Here is a 20,518-nt window from a genome sequence, read left to right on the forward strand (position 1 = left end):
GGCAGTGAAACAATCAAAACATACGGAAAACAGTGGAGTGTTTTCCGCCTGAAGAGTAAAATACGTTCTTCTACATACTTTATTACTAGTACATTAGCAAAACATTATTATCTCCCCCATGGCTACCTTACTGGTAAGTGTAATGTAATTAGAAATTGTAATTATTATGTACTCCATCACTTCGGTCATTTTTTAGAGCACGCGGATCTTCTTCACCCGTGCACTGGCAGCAGCATCCAGCGTCGGACGATCCTTAGGTCAATATGCACCATCGCTGAACCGGATGTACGAGCCAGATTATCTCGAGGTAAATTATTGCTTGTATTGACATCGAAACCAATAGGCCAATCGCAAGTCACTCGGGCATAAAGTTGCCCTGTTCCGATGGTTACGGCACAGATCGGCATCGGAAAACAGACCGATCATGTACAGTTCGCATGATTCGTGCAATGCACTGAGAGCGTCCAAAGTTATTCGATACTGACTGTTAAACACTTCCCGTACCAACCTTCCGAAGCATGCTTTTGGTATAAGCAGATGGCATGTCCCTTGCAGCTCAATCATTTCCTTTATAACTGGTGGAATGGCCTTTCGTCCTGATGATGTTGTTTGCAAAGTGTTAGTACGCTGCGCTTCAGCCGAAAGTGATCTGCGTGCGTTCCTCCCATGTACATTTTCTTCTGTGGCTTGCGAGGAATACGATGTGCTCCGGCTACGCCGGATTCTTGGCGAATCATCCGTCGATGATTCTGGATCTGGCTGTACTGTTCGGGATCGGCTAAGCGTAATCCTTTCCCTGCTCTTACTTGCCACAGTACTCAACCGTGATCGGGGTATGCTTTTACGTCGTGGCATAACGGTGGTGGTGAATATTTGGGGCAGCAGCAAACGCTTGGGTGATGTGCAAGGTTCTTTTCCGTAATCGTATTCGACAGTTATTTTAGGTTTTTTTCAAAACAACAGGACGCCCGTGTCGGTATAGCGATTGACGCGGAACGTCAAAAGGTCTAAAAATGCGACGATTTAGTACAGCCTCCCAGACAACTATTTTAACTCTCCGAAAACATTATCTTGCAGCTGCTGAAACCGAAATATCCGCTGTATGAAACGCTGAACCTTACCATCAAAGGGTACGATTATCCGTTGCTGGAAAGCTACCAAAAGTTCATCCACAACGTCGCCGATTCGATGGATTTGGAGATAGCCGATGCTTACGCACAACCACCGCAAAAGTTGAACGTGCAAAAATTCAAACCAAACTCTAGCGTTATTGATAGCGAGTACAAGCTGACTGTGTACGAACGTACGGTACAGGTGGAAAAGGTACAGGCACCGCTTTATCCACTGTTATTGCGTACGCTGCAGGCGGCTCTTCCCGAGGGTGTCACGTTGAAGGTGACGGAGCATACATGGGAGCAGGAGGAAGCACGTTACGTACCAGATCGGGACCTGAAGGAATTGAAGCAGCAGCTTGACGAAATGGGCGGTGCATCGAAGAAAAAATAAAGCAAACTATAGATGTGGCAGTTTTTTTTTGGGTAGATTACTAGATTAATGAACAAAAATACATGATTTATGTGAAAAACAGAGTTACTAAACATTATTGCATTGGCACTAAAAATCCATGCTCCAGCTGTTTTTGATCATGCATCCCGAAGGGTTAATGAATCATCACAGCATATCAAAACAAATTCATTTTTCGACGAAATTTGCCACAACAACACAACTTTCACCATATGGAGCTGGAACAACAATTTCTGCAGCTTTCGACCAAGTTCCTGTTCCTGAACTGTGGCACCCAGATTGCGGACTATCGAAACGAAATCAACACACTGCTAAATGAGCTAAATGGGTTAAATTATCGTGCGGCTAGGATCAGTGACTTACGGTCTCCGGTTCGCTTGATCGAATCGTTCCTCAACATTCCGGTGTACGAAGATACGCTCATAGTGAAAGCATGTTTTCTTGTCAAATCACTCGTCGGGCGGCAAAAGATTGTGCTACCAGAACCGGTCACGCTGAGCTTGATTGTGTGGCTCCGAAAGTGTCTTGAACGACGCTTCTATCAGGTGGCGTGTGATGTGCTGGGCACGCTGCAGCTGCTTTTCCGTCGGTGCAGTGATATTACGCAGGTAAGCCGGGGCTCAAAGCCAATTAAAAATTGGGCATTTCAATATTGAAGTTTGTTCTTAAATTTTAGCAACTCGATTTCTTCCTATCGAATAATGGCATTCTAGTTAACGTGTTGGCCGATCCGGATTACCGGCGGGTGGAACCGAAAACCGTTTCCTCAGCGCTGCTCGATCAATGTAGTTCCAGTGAGCTTTACCTGGCCGCCATACTGTGCCTCGAATCGATCCTGATCTGCTGCGAACCTCTGGGGGTTGAAGTACTCGAACCGTACCTCATCACAGTAGGCAATGCGGTACTGGACCTAATATTCAAAGCACGACCCGAGACGTTTACCGAACTAGCTTACTATAGTCTCGCAACATCCGCTGTAAATTGTCTACGAATTATTGTCTCACTGGAGGAAACGCACGAATGGACAAACAACCAGCTAGGACGACTGATTGGTGCAGCCAAATCGTTCATAATGTACGGCATTCCCGAAGTAGCTAAGCTGGTACCGCAGCGTGTGCCCGTCTCGCAACAGGGTATCCCGGAACCGCAGCATATACCCATCAGCAAGGGAGGAAAAACGGCAAAGACTCGCAAAACACGAACTCATCCCAAGAGCAAAAGAGGCGGAACGTTAAGAAATAGCGGTGCTGGCGCTGGTGGAAGTAAAGAGAAAAAATCTATGGCCGATGGAGATATCAACCGGCAGCCATACTCCGAAGCAAGCATTGTATTGGAATGTGAGTGTCCAGGATACCGGGTTTCTTATGAAAAGCTTGATTCATTACAATATTTCCTTCCACAGGGTCATCCAAGTGTCAGCCACCGATGGCCGGCTGCTATCAAACGAGTGATTCGGATTATTCTGAAAACGAAGCTACTTCCTCCCGGGCCCAAGTAGAACGGCATCGGTCGGCAAAGTTAAGACAAACAGCGTTGGTACTGGTAGGAACGCTAGCGCAGCATGTCGAAAAGCGTATCATGTTTGGCTACTGGCACGCGCTCTTTCCCGATGAAACACGCACACAGGCCACAGTATCGCTGCTGAACTGTGTCCTACGAGATCCGTCCCCGAAATGTCGTATAGCGGCGATACAAGCCACATCATTCCTGCTCTACAAATCGAAACCGTTTCTGATACAGGCGGAAAGTAGCAAAAAACCACACGTTTCGTTCACCCCGTTCTCGGTCACGCTCGGCAACATGGTGCTCGAAATGTACGCCATGTTAACGCAAGCACTAACCCTCGAGAGTGATCTTAGCGTTTTAACGCAGCTCCTTAAGGGACTCACCGTGTTCATACAGGCTACTCCATTCCATCGGCTGAGCCCAGGTATAGCGAGACGGTTCGTCAGGATCGTGCGACCTTTGGTACGGCATCGAGACGCTACTATAAAGGTGGCAGCATTGATGGTGATGGGCTTTCTCATCTCCGTGCCGGACCTGACGGAAGAAATAGCCGAGCTGGTGGGGATCAAAAAGTTGGCTCACGTACCGACCGGTAATGTGGCACGCAGCAAACCTGTTTCCAAGGCGTAAGAAGCTTAAAAGCGTCGGTAAACTAGGGCTTTTTCAAACTAAATACGTTTGCCTTTGTTTTAGATTTGATCTTGAGCTAAACCAGGAAGAAAATGAGGAAGAGGAAGCGCTTGAATCCGATCCGGAAGTGGAGGTTGGGTGTGAAGAGGAGACGAAACCGGCACCGTCTATCGAGAATGGCAGTGGAGGTGAAAATGGCATGTCTTGGTTGCTTCAAGTAACGTTGGAAAATTTAGGAGTCAACGGTGTCGCTAGCACCGTAATGCCTGTCCGGATGGAATGTTTGCAAGTGTTGTGTGCAATGGCGAGTCACTATTCACTGCTAGTTGACCATCTGCCAATGGTAGCGGAGGCTTTGGTTAATGCTTTCGGTGATCCACTGCCAGAGATAAAGTTGTATGCCGGGCGTCTGTTGGATTTGCTCGGGCATGCCATACACACGGAACTACTTTTGCAGGGTGAGCGAAAAAAGAAACGATGAATTTAAAAGCAACAAAAACTAATGTGCTAATTTTCCTTCAAATAGATAAAATTGATATAGAGCACCTTGATGTGGCCCTACAGTTCTGGACCAGCATCATCCCGATTGTAACGGAGCAGATACAAGACGTACAACTGGTTGCTACGTTACGCTCCGTGTGCTGCGATGCTCTCGGGAATATTGGTGTGCACGTGTATGAGAAGTTTCCGGTATGTTTATCCTTTCAAATCAATCTCATTTAGAGTTCCTATTAATGCAATGGAGTTACTATAGTAATGAAACATCTAAATCTGATATTAGATTTATACATAATTTTTGATGAGTTTATCTAAATGGCCGTCTTTGCCCCATATGGTTGGCATTCTTGTCCTAATTTCCGCTACGATTTATTTTTACTTTTGGTTTTCTTCTAGAGAGGTCGGCAGCTGGCACTAATATCCTTGCTAACAGGCTGCACGTTCGATGAAGATAGTGGTGTCTCGTCGGCGGCTGCACGTGCCCTTTCCGTGTACATTCTGTTTCCATCGTTACGGGACGATGTGTGCTATGTGGAAAACACGATTGAATCGATATTGAGGATCATGCGCGATCCTAATCTAACGGCGAGAATTAAAACAAGCTGGTCGCTGGGAAATGTGACCGATGCGCTCATCCTGAACCAGCAACATCATCTTCAGCTCAATCATCCAGATTCATTAGACGATCGGCAGGGATATTTAAGCATCAATGATGAGATGTTGCGACGCATCCTTGAGGTTGCGCTTGATTCGGCTAAGGACAATGACAAGGTGCGCAGTAATGCTGTACGTACGATAGGAAATGTTCTGCACCTTTTGCGCCCACCACAGCTTGAACAACCCACTTGGATGCCTATGTACGAGGACGCCATTGAACGGTTAATACAGAATGTTGTCGTTTCGAGTACCGTCAACGTGAAGGTGAAATGGAACGCTTGTTACGCGCTTGGGAATATGATGAAAAATGAAACCTTCTTCCTGTCTGGTGCCGCTGGAACCTGGGAACGTCGCGTTTTCCCAGCATTGTGTGAAACGGTTGTCAATTCACCAAACTTTAAGGTACGTATTAATGCTGCCCAAGCTTTAACGGTCATTGGCAAGCGGGAGCATTTTGGCGCCTTTTTTCAACCGACATGGCTAGCGCTCTTGCAAGCGCTCGAACAGTCGGACAATTTGGTGGACTACAACGAATACAAACGACGAGATTCGCTGCAGGAGCAGTTGTGTCTTTCGTTGGCGCATTTGCTACGTTTAGCGACGAAAGATGATGTACTGGTGATGGCAAGCGTCCTCCTGCCACTGTATGATGCAGTGCGAGGAAACTGGGTGCGTGTGATAAGTCGCATACTGCCGGAAAAGAGTGCAGCACTGCTCGAGTCCTATCGTGTACTGTTGGAGATGCGTAAGGCCAGCAAAGGCGATGGCGAAACGATACCTGCCTCGTCGTGGGATTTGTTACTCAAATGCTTCACAGATTCGGATGTTTGCTGAACGCGACTATCTGGTGAATAAACCGATGAATCCGGTGATGAGTGAAGAGGACACGACTCGCTAAATTCGAAAGAAGGTAGATTTATTAATATTTCATGGTAAACTTAGAACTACTCAGCTGCATGGTTATTTGCCAACATGGGGACGTCAAACTCTTCTCCAGTAGGGCCTTTCACTGCGCTCATTAGCTTGGCACATGTCTGATACAGCAACGGCTCTCCGTCCATCGTAATTCGCAACTCACGACACATCTGCTCAAAGGTGGACTCCTTCAGCTGTCCCATCTGTATGGCCGCCCGGATAATTTGTTCATCGATTGGTCCAACGAGGAAAAATATTGCTTCTCGCACCTCGGCACACGCCGTCTCTACATCAAACTCGCCACCATCATCTGTTGCCTCGGCGTCTTCGTCGTCCTCCATGGCGGCTGTAGTACCATTCTCGGTCGATCTTCCCGAGGCATCCGGTTGGTCTTGTGCTGGTGGGTTTCTGAGCGCATCTGCCAACTGATCATAAATCTTTACCATATAAACGAAAGATTCCGCCCGAAAGTGGTACATAATGCCACTGTAAATGTTACTGATGGATACAAAGATGCAGATATGATTTTTCGTCACCGGAAACAGTACACACTCGCTTACAAACGATGCAAGCACACGGTGCACGCACTGATCCACCTCGCTTACGTACGCTTCGTATAGCTCGTTCGCGTTCAGGATAAAATGTTCGTGAATTTCCAAAAAACGACGCATCGTTTTAATGTCCTTCTGTGTTAGTGTTTCTTCGTCGAATGCATTGCCTCCTGTCTGTTCTCGAAGAGCAGGGAAGGGAAACAGTTGCTTAAATGCTTCGAAAAGCCCTTCGAGTAGGCAGCTTTTGGCAAACAGACGATAGAATTCGTTAAGCTGTGCATAGTCCACTTCTGCCTCGGTAAACCGATTGATCATTGCGTTCACCGTTTCGGCCGTGTGCTCTAGCAATGCTCTGTTCGTGCTGGTCGCAAGGATGAGTGCAAGTTTTTCCGTCAAATTGTCCACCTTCTTCATCACACCAAACCAATGGTATCGTTCATCGTCCGATCGATCGAACAGCGTGGTTAGGGTTCGCATCAGTTGCACCAATACTGGTGCATCGGTAATCGAGAGAAAGTCACACAATGCTACCAGCAAATTACTCTGCCGATAGAACAAATCGTGCATCTCCTCCACACAACACATATTACCGATGATTCCGAACAGGATCTCGATTAAACGATAGTCCTCCGAAGCGGACGCTAAAGCCAGAAACAGTTCGATCACATCCTGTTCGAGCAGGAATCGCACCACGTCCGGTTCAATCGTCATGTCCCAGAGATTGCAAAGATCATGTTCGAACTCTTCGTCCTCCTCCAGCAGACGGGTGCCTTGCTTGGAAAGCTTCAGGATGGTCGAAAGGACAAATCGTTCCGAGTACATCGTTTCGCCGATTCGATCGCCCTTGAGTGTTTGGAGTTTTTCTTGCAGTTTTGCTTCATCTTCCTCGTCGGGTTCTTTACTACAGGAAGGTTCGTTTTTTGTTGAGCTTTGTCCCACCTCCGGAGAGCATTCTTTGTCGGTTGCAGGTTGTTCCGAATCCTTGATTTGTGCAATGCTTTCTTCCGAAGCAGTTGGTTGCTTTTCCTTTTCCACATCTTCGATGGTTTTGTACGGAACATCACCAATTTTTTCCATAGTTCTGGTGTGTATTGAGGAAAGTGTTTAAATAATATAAGTAATACTACTGAATGCAAAAGCAAAAGGCCGGCACAAGCTATTTCGGTACGATTGTTTACTATCTTCGTCAAGCAAACAAATCGAGCTTTTACAAATGTCAAACGAATGTCAGGCGCCTTTTTAGTACAGCATTGACAGCTGTCCAGAAACGTAAACAACAGCACCACAACCTCGTGTTTCATCGCCGGTTCAGCAATCTTATCCACACGCTGCAATTAAAGGTGGAAAACGATATCAAAAATCGTACGAAATGAGTGTAATGGTACTGGATGAAGTGCCAGGCTTTACACTTCACAAGGCCGAAGTAGATTACGATGATGATCCGGACAAAGGTAAGGGAAAGGGCAAGAAAAAGTCGGGCGGATTCCAGGCAATGGGACTGAGCGCACCGGTCCTGAAGGGAATCCTGAAAATGGGCTACAAAATCCCAACCCCGATTCAACGCAAAACGATTCCTCTCATCATGGATGGGCGCGATGTGGTGGCGATGGCAAAGACCGGTTCCGGTAAGACGGGTTGCTTTCTGATCCCGATGTTTGAGAAGCTGAAGCAACGGGAGGCGAAAGCGGGCGGTGGTGCACGGGCGCTGATTCTTTCGCCGACTCGCGAACTTGCCATACAGACGTACAAGTTTATCAAACATTTGGGTCGATTTATGGATTTGAAATCGATTCTGGTGCTGGGTGGTGATTCGATGGATTCCCAGTTCGCCGCGGTACACACACTGCCGGATGTAATCGTAGCGACACCGGGGCGGTTTCTGCATCTGTGTGTAGAGATGGATCTGAAGCTAAGCTCGGTACAGTACTGTGTGTTGGATGAGGCGGATCGATTGTTTGAGATGGGTTTTGGTGAGCAGCTGAACGAAACGCTTAAGCGACTGCCGGAATCGCGGCAAATGGTACTGTTCAGTGCGACACTGCCCAAGATGATGGTAGACTTTGCAACGGCAGGCTTGTGCCAACCGGTACTGATACGATTGGACGTAGAATCGAAGATACCGGACACGCTCGATTTGAAGTACATTTACTGTCGACCGGCGGAAAGATATGCCACACTGTTGGTGCTGTTGCGCGATGTGATCCCAAGCACAGCACAGACGGTCATCTTTGCCGGTACGCAGCATCACGTGGAATTAATTTCGTTGGTTAGTATGATCCGCATCCTTCTCTTATCTGCTCATTCTGCTCATCGCGACATTAAAATTTGTTTTTGTGTTTTTTTTAAAGATGCTGACCAAAGCTGGTGTTCCCAACAGTCACGTTTACTCCGGACTGGATGCATCAGCACGTAAAATCAATACGGCCAAGTTTACACACCGCAAAGTGAACGTGCTCGTTGTAACCGATGTTGCCGCCCGTGGTCTTGATATACCAACCCTGGATTACGTTATAAATCTGCACTTCCCGGGTAAACCGAAGCTGTTCATCCATCGCGTCGGACGTTGCGCACGTGCTGGACGCAGCGGAACGGCCTATTCGATCTTCTCAAACGACGATATCGCTCATCTGATCGATCTTCACATGTTTCTGAATCGACCGCTCAATCTAGCCGATCGGAAAACGATCGGAATCGTACCACCGGACACGCAGGAAACGGAACACTTGCTCGTGCAGGAATACGTAACGGACGTTGATCTCGCAACGGCATACCGGGTGAGCAACAATGCGTACAAGCAATACTTTGTAACGCGACCGGCAGCATCAACTGCATCGAACAAGCGTGCGAAAAACTTTAAAATCGATGAACTGGGTGTGCTGGAAGACTTTTTGTTTGAAACCACCGAACTGGACGGAGGAACAAAGGGCAAAAAGTCGAGAAAAGGAAAATTGATTTCCATGAAGAAGGCGAAGCCGAACGCTCCAAAGCAGAGTGCTTTGGACTCGTCTACCGTTGATGCGGATGCGTTCCGGAACGATTTTCTTGCACGTATGAAAAGCTACCGTCCTCAGGCGACCATTTTCGAGCTTAATCCGAAAGCACACGCCCGGGAACTGGTGGCGATGACGCAGAAGCGTGAAGCGGATGAAGTCAAAATCGAAAAGCACAAGCGCAAACTGGCCGAACTCGAGGCGGAAGAGCAGGAGAAGCAAAACAGCAAGCACATCTCCGAAGAAGATCAGGGGCCAAAACGTCGCAAGGGTACCACGGCACGGGATGAGGAACACTTTATCGCCTACCAGGCAAAGGACGCCGTCGAGGAAGATGGATACGCGATCGACAGTTTCACACGCCAAGCGAATTCGGCCGAGCTAAGTGTGGTTGGAGATACGGCCGAAGGGCAGCGGATGCATCGGCAGTTGCAGAAATGGGACCGCAAGAAGAAAAAGATGGTAAACGTAGAAAACCCAAGGGCTGGCAAGATACGTACCGAGCACGGTGTCTGGATTGCGGCATCGTACAAGACGGGCCGTTACGACAAATGGAAGGAACGTACGAAGGTGGACGAAAAGTTGATGGCAGAACAGGCACAAGCGTCGGATGATGAGGACGCAAGTTCGATGGCGGTACCGGTCGTACAGCGCCACTATCCCAACACTCACTGGGGGCGGCACAATGCGAAGGCCGATCTGCGGAAGTTGCGCGATCTGGATCTGAAAACGCCCGAACAGATCGTGAAGAAGCGGGTCGAGAAGGAGACGAAGCAGGAGCGGGAGAAGGCGGCGCGCTTGAAAAACATTCAGCGCAAAAAGCGCGCACTGGCCAAGCGGAAAGGTAAGGGAAAAGGGAAGTAAGGGTGTTGTGGAAAGGGTTCAGTAACTAAATTGTGTAAGAATATGTGAAGTTGAATATATTGTCACTTAAAGATAGCTTAGGCAAACGGTTATTTCGCTGATTTTGATGACCTCCGGTGATATGCTGGTCAATCCTGATGGCAGTTGACTGTTGGCGGGCTGTGCTTATCAGGTGGTCAGGTAGTCTAGGAAAACTTTTCGTCCTTTTCGACTTTTATTTTCCAAGGAATCTCTTTGCCTAAGGGACGACGTATACCAAGAGTGTGTGTCTTAGTCGAATGGGCTTCGTTGTCCAATTGTCTTTTATCCAAAGACCTCGTAATAGGAGATGCTTAGTCGTTCTACCAATAGATTTTGTCGTCGTTGAGGCCTTATCGACTAACGAGCTTCCTTAAGTCCAGATCTATCTGTCTTTGGTAGGTTTAGCATCGTCGTATAGGAGATATGGACCAGATTGTTGGCTCCCTACTGATCATACTATGAGCTGAAAGAACTTTTCCACTCAATTTACTTGTCGTCTAGTTCGTCAAGTATTTTTCAAACCGTCCAGATCAACCAGAAAAGAGCCAAACTCAGGGCGTAAAATAATTCGCTATAACGGGCTTGTTCATCTTTCCTATCGCAAGATATGACTAATGCTTGTTTTTCAGTTACCCAGGTAAAGAACAAACCTGACATAATGTTCCAATCAACCGGTCGACGGCAGGGGAAATGCATTAGCAGAGCAGATTATGAAATGCAACCATAATGGAAGTAAAAAAAGGGCAAAAAAGGACGGGCCACGATGATCCTAGACCCAGACGAAATGAGGGTTATAAAGAAAGAAACACAAAAAGGCGAGGCAAGAATTCGGAAGGAAGTGTTCTCTCAAGCCAATAGGGCAATCGTTATCGGGTGTTATCTTGTAGGGTTCGGCATTTTTTACTAGTTTTTCTCTTTTTCCTTAATTGGTATAATTGTTGCTGCAAGGACTGAAGTGAATATTTCGCCTTTTTTATAACAAAGCAGAAGTGGAAGTTGTTCTCCGATTGGGTCTTATCAGTGGAGATCAGGCTTTTGTTCTTAATTATTCAATTCGTTTCCTGCTCCATCTGCATTTCCTGATGTGCGGACAAGAATGCGCAATATTTCCTTTTTGCTGCCGGGAATGATACCTTCATTGTTGGCCTAGATTTGGGCTTCGGAAGAAACATCATTGAACTAGATAGTTTCGTAGAACCTGCCTCGCTGTATCCTCTGTGTTAAAAGGAAGCAATCGTATAAGGATCAAGGGCAAACGTTCATCGACCATTCCAGTCCACAGTCCTTGCAATGTAACTGTATTGCGTGTTAGCCTTGAATCAGACAACAAAATCGCATCATAATCATCATCACGCGGCGACCATTGCCAGGAACTCGTCGCGGACGTCTAGTCTAGAACTTCAGTTTGTTTCTTTCCTATTTTTTGTTTTGTTTCGGGGGGTTTACACCATTATGTGGCGTCAAATGATGTATGGGTCGAGTCGACTTTTTCTGCGGCCCTTCTTTTCATCCTTCCCACATTGTAAATGTTGGCCACGGTTTCCCGAGGTGTGAGACAAAACCCGCCACGCGCCCAGCATGACGTGTCATCGTCGTTGGTTTTACGCTTAGGAAAATATGGGGTGCCAATAAGAAATTACATCCATTAGCGGACGGGACAAATGCGAATGCTCATAAAGGAGGGGATCAGTTTTCGGTAGAATTCTATTCAAGGAAGTATGCAACTAACATACGGGTGTTTTAAAATAAAAAAAAAGAAATGTTGAGAAGGGAACGCCGCGGCCTATGCTGCATGTTAGGTTTACCAAGGGGGCATTCGTATAAGCAAAAAGGGAAGAGACTAATTCAATCATTACCAATCGAAACTGCTGGGTACCCTTATGGTTACAATAACATCGGGGTCCATACGAATGATTAAATTGATTCGATTTTGAAACAAAATTGCGGCATTCATAGCAGCTGTTTTCCTGTGGGCATTCGCCACCGAATTTTAGTGGCTGCTAAAATGTGTAACACGTTAAAGGAGAAGCTGGTCCAATTTGTTTAGATTAGTTCACAAACAGATAATTGTTAAGAAATATTAGTCCCCAGTGAGGGAGGTCTGTCTGTCTTAATTGAGCTCTGATTTATAGTGACAACAGACAACTGCAGGGCTTAGAACTCGATGCAAATTTGTAATGGATATTTAAACAAATTAGAGACAATTTTCATAGATTTTTAAGTGATTCGCTTTCACAAATAAGTGATGAGTTTCTTTTTGATGATACAAAAAAAGTCTTCGTGAATATGGAACGTTTGTACCACCAACAAAGAAACTTTATGTATTGCGATGCGAGATTTATGAAAAAATTTCCTCAAAAAAATAAGAAAAGCTAGATTTAGCTGATTTTATTTTGAAACGAATAAATAAAATTTTAAATTACATTACAACATTTTGCTTGAAAGAAAATCTCTAGTAACGATTGTTTACTTACATGAGCTCTTCCACCATCTGGCTCTCTTGCTCATTGTGGGTTTGCTCTTTCTTTCTCACACCACATGCAAAGGCGCGGGAGGCAAAAGGAATAAAAAGGAAAGAAAGATTCATGTCGTTTGCACAGCGGAATTTGTGAGCGTCGCACACGGTACAAATAATGCACTTTCAAGCTAATTCTTTTGAGTAAATAAGTCCAGCTACGGAGAAAGAAATAAAATTTATTTCCAAGATCATATTATTCTCCCGAAATTATTAAAATCTTTTAAATTTTATGCGTAATAAAATAATTGGTATAAATAAAAAAAATTTGTCTCGCTGCCTCATTTTGCGAGTTGGGCAGTGGTGGACAAAACTCATACCCGCACTATGGGCGCAACAGCAGTTCGGCAGTTGTTCGGGGATTTGCGGTAAACCGTAGCTTCGGTTCATCTCTTTCTCCCTGCACAGTGGCCCTCTCGCTCTACTCGAAAGACCAGATTTGGTGTCAGTGTTTGTTGTGTCAGCCATTTTTTTTCTCACTCTAAAAGTCAAAGCGTACGGATGTGCGTCGGTCGCGTTCCTAGTGTTTTGTGTTAAAAAGTTGTACAATTACGCAAAACTGTTTTGCATCGGGACTTTACCGATGCAATAAAATGCAAACAGTGCAAGTGTAAAAGATTAGAGTGTAAGTTCGATCGGGGTTTGCATTGCAGATGTGAGTGCATTTAAATCCCGTTCAGCAGGAGCAGCAGCAGCGTTCACACTACCACTACCAGCATGGGGCGTTTTGGTGTGGCAGCGATTGTGAATTGTGAACCATTCTAGAAATGAGAGCTGTCTTCGGGGAGACGGAAATAATGCGCTTGTTTGCGAACGAATTGTACTTGTATAATTTATCCCGGTTGGCTTTCGTTGGTAGTTGTTCTAATTGGCAACAATCATCACCATACACATCAACTAGCAGCGTTGGGCAATGCGTCAGTAGCATGCGACGGGCGTGTGCAAACAAGTATGTGTGCGCGATTGCAGCAGCTGCAGCAGCTTCGATCCATTTCTGGGTTTTGTAGGAAAAAAATACTACCAACATGTAAAATAGCGTTGATTAGTTTTGTGCTGGAATGGTGAAAAGTGGTGGCTGTTGAAAAAACGCATCACAACTATCAGCAAAAAGTGTTAAAAATTAAGCGATATTGAGCCAATTTCGGTGTGAAAAGAAGCATACGAGCACGGTTTACAGTAGAGCGTCAGTGTCAGTGTGTGCGAAGCGAACAACACGGATTTGGAACAAGCAGGATGTAGTGCGTGTGTGTGTATGTTATTCTTTTGTGTTCTCGGGCCAACAATGTGACAACAATCAGAAGTGAATGCCACTAAAAATTCGTCATCCTGCGAGGTCAAATTCGAAGAAATCAACTCTTTTGTGGTGTTTCTCTCTCACTCACACACTAGCTCTCAATCGCAATCGCACGCTCTCTCTCTCTTTTGCTTCTTCGCTCTGTTTGCGTGGCACCATTGGATCCGTGTCAACTAGCGGACTGTGTTTATGCCCATGTAAAACCGATTAGTGTGCTGCATGAAGAACGAAAATAAAAGAAAAAACAGCGAGTGTAACAATACGATAAATAAGTTCAGTAAAGTGTATGCTAAAACAGGAAGCATTAAATGTAGCATTAAAAAAACGGCCAACCAAAACAACGCCCTAAACACACATTCTCTCTTCTATTCGCACCGTGTTTGTGTGTGCGTGCTCGCGCATGCTTATGTGTGAATGTGTTCGTTTCATTCTTCCACAGCATACGGGGGGTTGATTGAGGGTGGAGTGATAAACAAATGCGCCTACTTTGCCCCACTCGGTTTGGCTGCATTCTGTTTTCATCCAGCATTTTCTTATGCTTTTCGCTATGTATCGCATATTGTTGCCGTCGTGTTTGATTGGTAGTGTGTAAGGATGAATGTGTAATAGTGTTTTTTTTTTTTCATTTTAAAGAGTTTCTTGTGTACACAAAGTGAAGAAAGGAAAAAAGTAGTGAAGTTTGTGAAGTTCTTAAGTAGTGTCCCTTTTTTGTGGCTCTGGGCTGTGCAGAGATTAGTTGCAGCTGTTAGACAAAAAAAGATCTAACCAGCGATTGCAGTGCAAGTGGTCTGCTTTATGGTGTGGATTTTTTAAACGGAGTATTAAAGCTGTTCATGAGGATTTTTGGAGGAAGTTTGAGTAAAAACAAGGTGAGTAGAAATTTCGATTCAAGTAGTCAAAACATCAAAACTTTACATGCAGGCAAGTCCTCCTCCAAAGCGTATTTGAATGACCCAATAAGTGAATTACAGAAGCAATAATAACTGTTGAATAAATACCGTGTCTCCGTCTACTTTCTGCTTGAACATTGCACACGAACCATAAACACTTTGGTGGCCAATTCTTGCACCCCAAAATAACTCATACGGAGCCGTTCCGGTATGGCACCATATGGGAACAGGGGAAAAGTAAAGATTCCGCCGGGTTCTCCGTCGTTCCTTTTCTTGGTGGTATTTTATTGCAGATTGCAACACACACCCACCCCCATCGCACACACGGATTTGTATTGCTTACCCCATTTCTCTTAGGGAAAGGGCGACCGTAACCACGATGAGCTGGGGACCGACAACAACCACACAAGCGTTACGCAAAATCCCTGAACGCCAAACTCTGTGCTGAGTCGTTTTTTTTTTTTCGGTGGAAAATGAACGGGTGGAAACAAATATCATATTTTCCAATTTCCGACAATTCGTTTTTACCTCCTTTTGCCTTTGTTTTTCCTTCCTCCCTTCTGCTTTTCCGTCTGAAGTTGTTCGCCAGTGCTGCTTACAATTGAATACAGAAAGGAAGGGTGAAGAAACAACAATTTCCCAAGCGCATTTTCCTGCTTAAAGCACGCTTTCCTACACAACAAGATTCACGCTCGTTTTCGCTGGTCGTAAATCAATTTTCATTCCGACAGTTTTTTTCCCTTTGCTTGTGAGTTGGTGGCAGGTTTAGGTTCGATTTGTATTTCCTCTTACAAAACAATTACCCTTCGGTGATTTGGATCCATTGAGGAAAAAGAAAAAAAATAGAAAATTACTCAGAAGATGGATAGTAAAAAAATGCATCTATTTTCCTAACCTGTTAATTGCACCGGGAATCGGGAAATCCTACGCACAACTTCTTTTTAAGCTCAACAGTTTCATTGTGTACACGTGTGAAAAGAGCAGATGAAAAGCACTGTCTACTGGATGTGTGTGTATGCCTGTGTGAGGTTTGTTTCTTCTTTTTTTTCGCGCACTACTAGGATGATTCTTTTAAGGTTGATGCTAACAACCAACAAACACAACAACGTGACAGATAAATTGTGCCAGACGCGTGTGCCGCAGCTTTCGGCATATTAAGCGCCTGAATGCAGACTACTGACGGCATTCGAATTCCGTTTTTTGTGTTGGTAGTGGTGGTACAAATTTTCCTTACGCCCGAATCGCGTGGGTGTTGTTCTATATCCTTGCTGAAATGTGCGAGAGTCGATCGAGCGCGTGAGAGAGAGAGAGAGAGAGAGAGAGAGAGAGAGAGAACACCTTGAACGCAGGACGAGCTTTTCGTTCGTAGCCATTCGAGGGTTTTCGTCCCTTTACGTCCATCGTGCGTGTTTGTGTGTGTATGGATTTGTTGGGTGATAAGACAGAGGTAGGGCGACGTCTCCCAAACACACACTCACACGCAAACTATCGACACACCGCATCGGTACAAAAACACCTCAGACTGGGCGACTCCACATTTAGCAGCAAATGGTAAAGGACTGCTCGTCGTCGTCCTTTTTGCGTTGCTTATTGACGCCGATTAAATGTGTATTTGTCCACGCGCGAGACCCTGGCGTTTGATAATGTTGGTGTTTTTTTTCATTTAGTAGACCACCGGGCAAATCCTTCCTCTGCAGAACCCCGGGCGCGACCAGACGGAACCAAATGGTGAAGAAAATCGTTTTCGTTTACAGTATTTGTCGAGGAACTTATTGGATGGAAAGTAGTGTGTGGATGAGTTAATACTTAACCCATGAACTGTGCTTAATATTCTGAAACCCTGAGGGTCAAGCGTAGAGGACGGGGTTGTTGGGGTTTGTGTGGAGGAAAACCTGTATACGCTTCGTCCTCACCAATACAACTGAGCGCGGAGACAGGCTTTCGTCCTAGCCTCAATGAATGAACCAAGCCTCGGTCTCTCGTCGTATCTGGAAAGCCCCTTTTCTCCGCTTGGCTCCTCAATGGGGTAGGCACCGAAGTGGTCCTTCGTTTGCTTGGTTTTGTCTGTCTCTCGCTAACTTCCTTTTTTGCTTGTCAATTCCAAGGACATTCGTAAGGAGAGGGTGTTGGTGTGGCGGTGGAAAACACGTCACCTTCGTCGTTATGCCGGGAAGGAAAAATGACGGAACTCTGACTAACCTAACCCGCCCTGAATCACCCCATCTTTCCGTCGTACTCAGTTGAGGGCTTGAAAAGGTAGCTAACGACAATCGATTTCTGTACAGACTTCCATGGCCACCATGGTTCCGTATGTGCTTGCTGGTGAAATAAAGCATAGAGTTTCCTGCTTATCATCCCTAAAAAAGATCTAATTGCCGGTGTTTTGGTGTCTTGTACCTTGAAGATAATTTGTACGAATGGGCTTCGGAAAGCTCCAAGAAACGCTACAAATGCTGGATGTTTTGGAGCACTAAAAAGGCAGCTAGAATCAATCATTTACCCTTTTACCCCACGTGTTTGGAGGTTTTCGCAACTTTCGGAAGAAATTTCCACCAGGGAAGCCCCAATTTTTGGAAGTTATTTCGGGAAAAGTTTTGCTATCACGTTGGCGAGCGAGAGGTGGTAATCATTTCGTCCGGTTTCTGTGGTGAGAGTTTGATTTTGAACACAGCTTCTTACGGCCTGTGATGTCCCGAAAATCCCAAAAGCTCCATGAAAGTTTGTAGGATTTTTTTTTTCGCACGTGTCTAACTTTTGTCTGTGCCCCAAGAGAGGGCTAATCAATCACTCACGACGATGCACCAGAAAAAGTAATCTGTTTCCTTGTTAATATACATTATACTTTTCTCTAGCAAAGAAAATATGCACTCTCCTCCTAAAGCTTAAGCTACCGAAACACGACCATCACCATCATCAACATTATTATCGTAATCATCATCCTAACAATCGTCTCGAGAATGATAGCCTGGAAAAGCAGCCAACCGTGTATCGTAGGGAGGAAAAAAAAAGGAGAAATACATCTCCCGTACTTTGCCTTTTACCCACCATCTATTTCTTCCATTTCCCTAAGTTCCATCAGCTCTCCACAGTGTGTTTGTGTGTGGAATTGTAGTATTTTCAAAATGTTCATTCATACATTTCATTGCGCTTTCCGTGCTTAAATCGCACCTTTTTGTAGAGGAGTTTGTCTGTTAAGAGGGTAGTTTTGGCGTGCCACAAAATGATGCACGATTTGAGAACCATTTTTTAAGTTGTGGTTCGTTCACAGATGTTGGCAGATTATAGTTTTGCAAGTGGGAGAAAATTCGTATGTTTTTTTCCTCGTGCACGGAAAACCGAAGGGAGAAACATCTTTTCCTGTGAGTTCGGCTGTGTAGTCTTTTCCGACCGGAGAAGAGAATGAAACTTGAGCTAAATAATAGCTAACCGTTTAACTCATCCCATCACCGTTAAAATCCCAGCCTCACCACATAAGCTTCCTCAAAACTGGTGCTGAATTATTGATTGTGTGTTGTAGAAAAGTTTTATTTCCCCCAGACCCAGGGGTCAGGTTGTTACCAGTGGTCTCGTAACCTTCAATAAATTTGCTGGAAAAGGGCATTTAAAAAGCCGACGGCCAGTTCCTTTTGCTGGCGATCCTTGCTTGAAGAGGCTTACTTTTGTCGGGGGAAAGAGCTCATTGTTCCTAAGACTCTGGACAAAGAAGTTTGAAGACGTTATTTGCGTTAATGGACAAAACTTCTCCTCGAGCACGTTAATTCGCGAATGAATTAGATTATGTTTCTTATCACACCAGAATTGGCATTAGTTTCGATTTGCTTGTGTGATTTTCACCCCCTTTGCTGCTTAAGCTTTCCGCTTCGAGTGCGAGAAACGTCTTCCTCCATCACTCTGTGAACTGTGGAACGTTTTCTAGAAAAAAGAGTCACTTTATTTACCCACTGATAACGTCCCAAGGGCTGGCCCAGTTTGTATCGGTCGCGGCTTGTGTGTGTACTTGTCACGGTTCCAACCAAACAAGCCATGCACTCCACATTGGAGCATTGTTTTTTTTTTGTATAACAGACCCCAGATGGGTGCAGCTCTCTAAAATGGGTCACTTTGAAGCCGCCAAAGCTTAAGCGGACCCGGCGTTGCTGGGGTAATTTATTTATTTACCCACTTTCGTGAAGCGCCAGTCGATGCAGCTAGGAATCCGGTGTACGGTCATTCACGTCGGTGGTCGTGTGCGGGAATTGGTTCGAAATCCGTTCTTTCAGGTCGGTCGAGGCTGATAAGACGCATTGTTCGGCCATCAGTCAAGGTTTTTGGAATGTGCAACGGTTTTCCGGGTTGGGTGTGGGTTTTTTTTAGCTCAGAGATGTTGAAATGCGATCCCTGAAATAGTTCCCGGAAAGCCCAATGTTCAAAAAAGCAATTTGAAACGATAGGTCAAAGATCACAGACGCCAATGACGCCCTTTTCTGGTGACAATTTGCCTTATCAGACAATCATTCTAGAGCAATCTGACAGCGAGAATTAGCCGTGCCCGTTGAACCATGGGCACAGCGGACATTTCACGAATCAGAAGAATTTGTTTACATTTTTATGATTAGCAGTTAGCAGAGTTATGCGATCAATTTACGATTACGTTTTTGTGATTTTGTGTTCTAGAGTCTTCTTGGCAGCGGTTTATAAAATCCATTCTTCTGCATGGTTATGTTCACCAACAAAAAAGGGACTTGGTTCTGGTAATACTAAACTTTTAGTAACAGTCCATTATCACCCGACATTTCTGTAACCGCTGTATATGACTGTCGCTCGTGTGTGCTCGTGCAGCTGCAACTTGAACTCACTTTTCCTCCTCAAACAAGCCAACGACTGTTTTGCAACATCCCTTCCCCCTCATTCGTTCGATAAACGCCACTGGAATGTGGCTTTGAAGCTTGATCCCTAATCTGGTTTGAAACCATGCTCGCGCCCAACTATGAAAGGCTTAAGTGTGGGATTAAACGACGTGGCGAGGGTTTCCCGCGAGTTGTGTGTTGGGATTAGCGTACCGTTTGGAGCTAGGCCCACCTTAACCACCGCCGTATCGATTGGAGACTTTACAAGTCCAGGCGTACTAACTTATTGTCTGTTTAGTGCCCAAGTGTTTTGCGATTCACTTAAAGCAACTAGCCATCTGGATATTATGCCGAGACTGCAGTCAAACCGTTTAGGGTAGGTCACAAACGGACATGCACACTGTAAGCTCGCCATTAGCCCCCCTTTACGATGTGAAGAACTCGAGCCATTGCAATTACTGCCGAGTAGTTACTCATACGGCCAGTCAGTCCAGTCCCTGTGGCTGTGATGGAGGAGCCTTGGGCAAGGCTGCATTAAAGTGAAGGGCTTTAGGCAATTTGGTACAAGTCTCCAACTTCGTGAAGGTCTCGTACACACTATGTCTCGGTGTGGGGAAAGGAACCATTGCGGTCGAGACGGCGACATTTATTGATTTTTAACCTCACCGAACGATTTTGCAGCGGACACTTGATTCGTGTTCGTGTGGCAATTTCCCTCCTGAATGTTTGGAACCATTTCACTGCAGGTTTTTTTTTTGGTAAATTGTCGTGTTTTAATCATATTTATATTGGGTACTTCTGTACTAACGACTACACTGGAGTAAATTCCAATAAAGC

At 45.4% G+C, this 20,518-nt stretch overlaps 4 protein-coding genes across 4 annotated transcripts; 3 read left to right on the forward strand and 1 right to left on the reverse strand.

The window, feature by feature from the left end:
• Nucleotides 1–118: 118 nt before the first annotated feature.
• On the forward strand, nt 119–18,133 carry LOC126561187 (uncharacterized). The gene is made up of 4 exons (XM_050217133.1): nt 119–133; nt 197–307; nt 1,057–1,520; nt 18,124–18,133. The coding sequence occupies exons 1-3, from the start codon at nt 119–121 to the stop codon at nt 1,504–1,506; spliced, it is 576 nt and encodes a 191-aa protein (XP_050073090.1). The 3' UTR covers nt 1,507–1,520; nt 18,124–18,133.
• Nucleotides 1,717–5,649, forward strand: LOC126561468 (HEAT repeat-containing protein 6). The gene is made up of 6 exons (XM_050217633.1): nt 1,717–2,132; nt 2,201–2,861; nt 2,927–3,656; nt 3,724–4,118; nt 4,187–4,350; nt 4,555–5,649. The coding sequence occupies exons 1-6, from the start codon at nt 1,737–1,739 to the stop codon at nt 5,647–5,649; spliced, it is 3,441 nt and encodes a 1,146-aa protein (XP_050073590.1). The 5' UTR covers nt 1,717–1,736.
• LOC126561189 (uncharacterized) lies at nt 5,760–7,358 on the reverse strand. The gene has a single exon (XM_050217134.1). The coding sequence runs from the start codon at nt 7,356–7,358 to the stop codon at nt 5,760–5,762; it is 1,599 nt and encodes a 532-aa protein (XP_050073091.1).
• Nucleotides 7,629–10,135, forward strand: LOC126561671 (ATP-dependent RNA helicase DDX54). The gene is made up of 2 exons (XM_050217961.1): nt 7,629–8,547; nt 8,630–10,135. Exons 1-2 carry the CDS (start codon nt 7,651–7,653, stop codon nt 10,133–10,135), a joined length of 2,403 nt encoding a protein of 800 aa, XP_050073918.1. The 5' UTR covers nt 7,629–7,650.
• Nucleotides 18,134–20,518: the final 2,385 nt, after the last annotated feature.

Source organism: Anopheles maculipalpis, chromosome 3RL (assembly GCF_943734695.1).
Source record: "Anopheles maculipalpis chromosome 3RL, idAnoMacuDA_375_x, whole genome shotgun sequence".
Classification (NCBI taxonomy): Eukaryota; Metazoa; Arthropoda; class Insecta; order Diptera; family Culicidae; genus Anopheles; species Anopheles maculipalpis.

Excerpts from the sequence above, each read along its gene's own strand:
- LOC126561187 (XM_050217133.1), top strand. Across the intron at positions 308-1,056 it reads ACGAGCCAGATTATCTCGAG|TCCGAAAACATTATCTTGCA; the intron begins GTAAATTATTGC and ends CTATTTTAACTC.
- LOC126561468 (XM_050217633.1), top strand. The coding sequence starts at position 1,737 with ATGGAGCTGGAACAACAATTTCTGCAGCTTTCGACCAAGTTCCTGTTC. Across the intron at positions 2,862-2,926 it reads AGCAAGCATTGTATTGGAAT|GGTCATCCAAGTGTCAGCCA; the intron begins GTGAGTGTCCAG and ends TTCCTTCCACAG. Across the intron at positions 4,351-4,554 it reads ACGTGTATGAGAAGTTTCCG|AGAGGTCGGCAGCTGGCACT; the intron begins GTATGTTTATCC and ends GTTTTCTTCTAG.
- LOC126561189 (XM_050217134.1), bottom strand. The coding sequence starts at position 7,358 with ATGGAAAAAATTGGTGATGTTCCGTACAAAACCATCGAAGATGTGGAA.
- LOC126561671 (XM_050217961.1), top strand. The coding sequence starts at position 7,651 with ATGAGTGTAATGGTACTGGATGAAGTGCCAGGCTTTACACTTCACAAG. Across the intron at positions 8,548-8,629 it reads ACGTGGAATTAATTTCGTTG|ATGCTGACCAAAGCTGGTGT; the intron begins GTTAGTATGATC and ends TTTTTTTTAAAG.